The sequence below is a fragment of the Sycon ciliatum genome, chromosome 12, assembly GCF_964019385.1.
Source record: "Sycon ciliatum chromosome 12, ocSycCili1.1, whole genome shotgun sequence".
Classification (NCBI taxonomy): domain Eukaryota; kingdom Metazoa; phylum Porifera; class Calcarea; order Leucosolenida; family Sycettidae; genus Sycon; species Sycon ciliatum.
Genome location: NC_088654.1, coordinates 11507971 through 11510470, shown reverse-complemented (window position 1 = coordinate 11510470; position 2500 = coordinate 11507971). Strand labels below are relative to the sequence as shown.

General features: G+C 53.3%; 1 protein-coding gene across 3 annotated transcripts in view; it reads left to right on the top strand.

The window, feature by feature from the left end:
• Window positions 1-2483, top strand: part of LOC135828147 (uncharacterized) — a 15043-nt gene extending 12560 nt beyond the window's left edge. For all 3 annotated transcript variants that reach the window (XM_065340589.1, XM_065340587.1, XM_065340588.1), the window contains exon 3: window positions 1252-2483. Coding sequence is in view for 2 of the 3 variants with exons in the window: in XM_065340587.1 (XP_065196659.1) it covers window positions 1252-1426 (175 nt within the window). In the remaining variant the exon portion in view is untranslated. The remainder of the gene's footprint in view (window positions 1-1251) is intronic.
• The last annotated feature ends 17 nt before the right edge of the window (window positions 2484-2500 follow it).

The following is a 2500-nucleotide window of genomic DNA, read 5'->3' as shown; positions in this document are numbered from 1 at the left end:
GGGGTGTGTGTTCGCCGCACTTTTGTTCACGACGTTAGTGTTTCGCGGCTATTCGGCCCACGGCTGCCATCATGCATGGCCAGAGAACAAAATACAAAAAAACTTGCACATCGGGGGTACTGTAACGGAAGCGGAACAATCGGCGTTAGAGCAAATGTCCTGAACCTGATGAACTCACACCATGTATAGTAAAACCTGTGAAGGCGACCACTCGGATAAGGCGACCACCTGTCCAAGGGGACCACCACCACCATGCAGGTGTCAGGACCAAAGGCTGTCAATTTCAGTCAAATGACCCTGGATAAGGAGACCACACGTACACGGCGACCACATTTCGAAGGTCGCCTTAGACACGTTTCACTGTACATATATCTACAAAACAAGCGCGAGCAAAACACACACATTACAGCGGCATACGTTCTGCCAAAGAATGGAAAAGAAGATGACACGATAACACAGGTTGCGCCATGGGTGAACTCTCATCTCGGCTCGAGATAGGCGTTGCACACTCTGTGTCATGCTCTCTTGGTTTGACGGAGTTGCAATGCATGTTGAGTGGATGAGATTAGAGAGGTTAATATGCACGGTTAGTTCTGGCGCGGCGCGAAAGTTCGGCTCGCGTTATTTGGCTCGCGCGTCGAAAAACAACGCGAGCAACCTGCAGCTCACGTCGAAATTTGGAGTTATGCGCCAAATTTGACGTGAAACTGCGCGTCACGTCGGAAATAACATGCATTTTAACCTCTCTATTCGCTGGCCAGAAATCCACTTCAAAAATGCTGTGTTGTGTAGACCAGGCTATCGGTGGTGGTCAATTCTTCACTCTTACTATTGAATGGTGCAATTCCAGCACAAGTTGCTATGGCTTCTAATGTAGCATCGCGATCAAAGCCCCTAGCGATGGCGTCTAAAGGTGTGTGTGTGTGTGTGTGTGTGTGTGTGTGTGTGTGTGTGCGCGCGTGTGTGTGTGTGTGCGCGTGTGTGTCTGTGTGTGTCTGTGTGTATTTGTGTGTCTGTGTGTGTCTGTGTATATTTGTGTGTGTCTGTGTGTATTTGTGTGTGTGTGTGTGTGCGTGCGTGCGTGCGTGTGTGTGTGTGTGTCTGTGTGTATTTGTCTGTGTGTGTGTGTGTGTGTGTGTGTGTGTGTGTGTGTGTGTGTGTGTGTGTGTGTGTGTGTGCATGTGTGTGCATGTGTGTGCATGTGTATGTGGGTGGATGTGCTCATGTGCATGTGTGCGCGGTGTTCTACAGCCCGGAGAATATTCCATCGGACTGTGGCAGAAGTGGAGGTGACCCTGCCGGAGCAATGGACATCAAGTTCACCGTCCAAGTGACCTGCTGCAACGACGAGGCTAGCTATGAGTGCACTCTCACTTGTGCAGACCAGGAACTCTCTCTCAATGTGATGGATTGTGATGGATTGTGATGGGTTGCTAGTGACGTCAGACAAGAACACCTTGCAATAAACGTGCACCGCGTCATGTTCCCTTGTACAGAGGCCAAGAACGCCAGCACGCCCCAACTCCAAGGCATCGCCGCACATGCCGGCCATGGATGACCAACGCGCGCCGAACCGCGGACGACAGCAAGCAGGCGAGTTGCTGCGTCCGGAACGGCACCTACGGGACACCAGAGGGCAAGGACACCAGCACGCCTCCAACTCCAAGGCATCGCACATGCCGTCCGTGGATGACCGATACACACCGCCACCGCGGATGACGGCAAGCGGGCGAGTTCCTGCGCCCGTAACTGCAACTACAGGACAAGGCCCGGTTGGAGATCACCATGGCAACGACACACTGTCAGCACTGTGCTTAAGAACGCAGCCGGCGACGGCCGTGCACCTATAGCTGTAGTGTGCACTATAAACAGTCAGTCGCGGCCGAAATAGTTCATTGCCACCGTATGCAGACCGATTTAGTCACATGGCGAGTGTCACTCAACTTCAGCCGTAGCCAGTCCAATCCAGCTGTAAGCAGTCCAATTCAGCCATCAGCTGTCCAATTCAGTCGTGGGCGGTTCAATTCAGCCATGGGCAGTCCGATTCAGCCGTAAGCAGTCCAAATCGGCCATGGGCAGTCCGATTCAGCCGTAAGCAGTCCGATTCAGCCGTAAGCAGTCCAAACCAGCCATGGGCAGTCCAATTCAGCCGTGAGCAGTCCAAACCAACCGTGGGCAGTCCGATTCAGCCGTAAGCAGTCCAAATCAACCGTGGGCAGTCTAATCCCACAGTGGGCCGCCCAATTCCGCCGTAAACAGTCCAATCAGCCGCAGACAACCCACTGCAAGGATGGCGTATTTGACAAACACTCCATTGCCCGAAAGGCCTCAGGCAGCACTCCTACCCAGCGGGTGTCCGGAGTTCCGGGCCGCGTGTCCGCATGCAATGCTGTGCCGGCTGACACTCAGACTACAAGCAGAATGGTGCACTGCGTAAAGGTATCCTTTACAAGAGGAGGAAAGGGCAGCAGTCGCCCAAGAGAGACTGCGACCGTTGTAC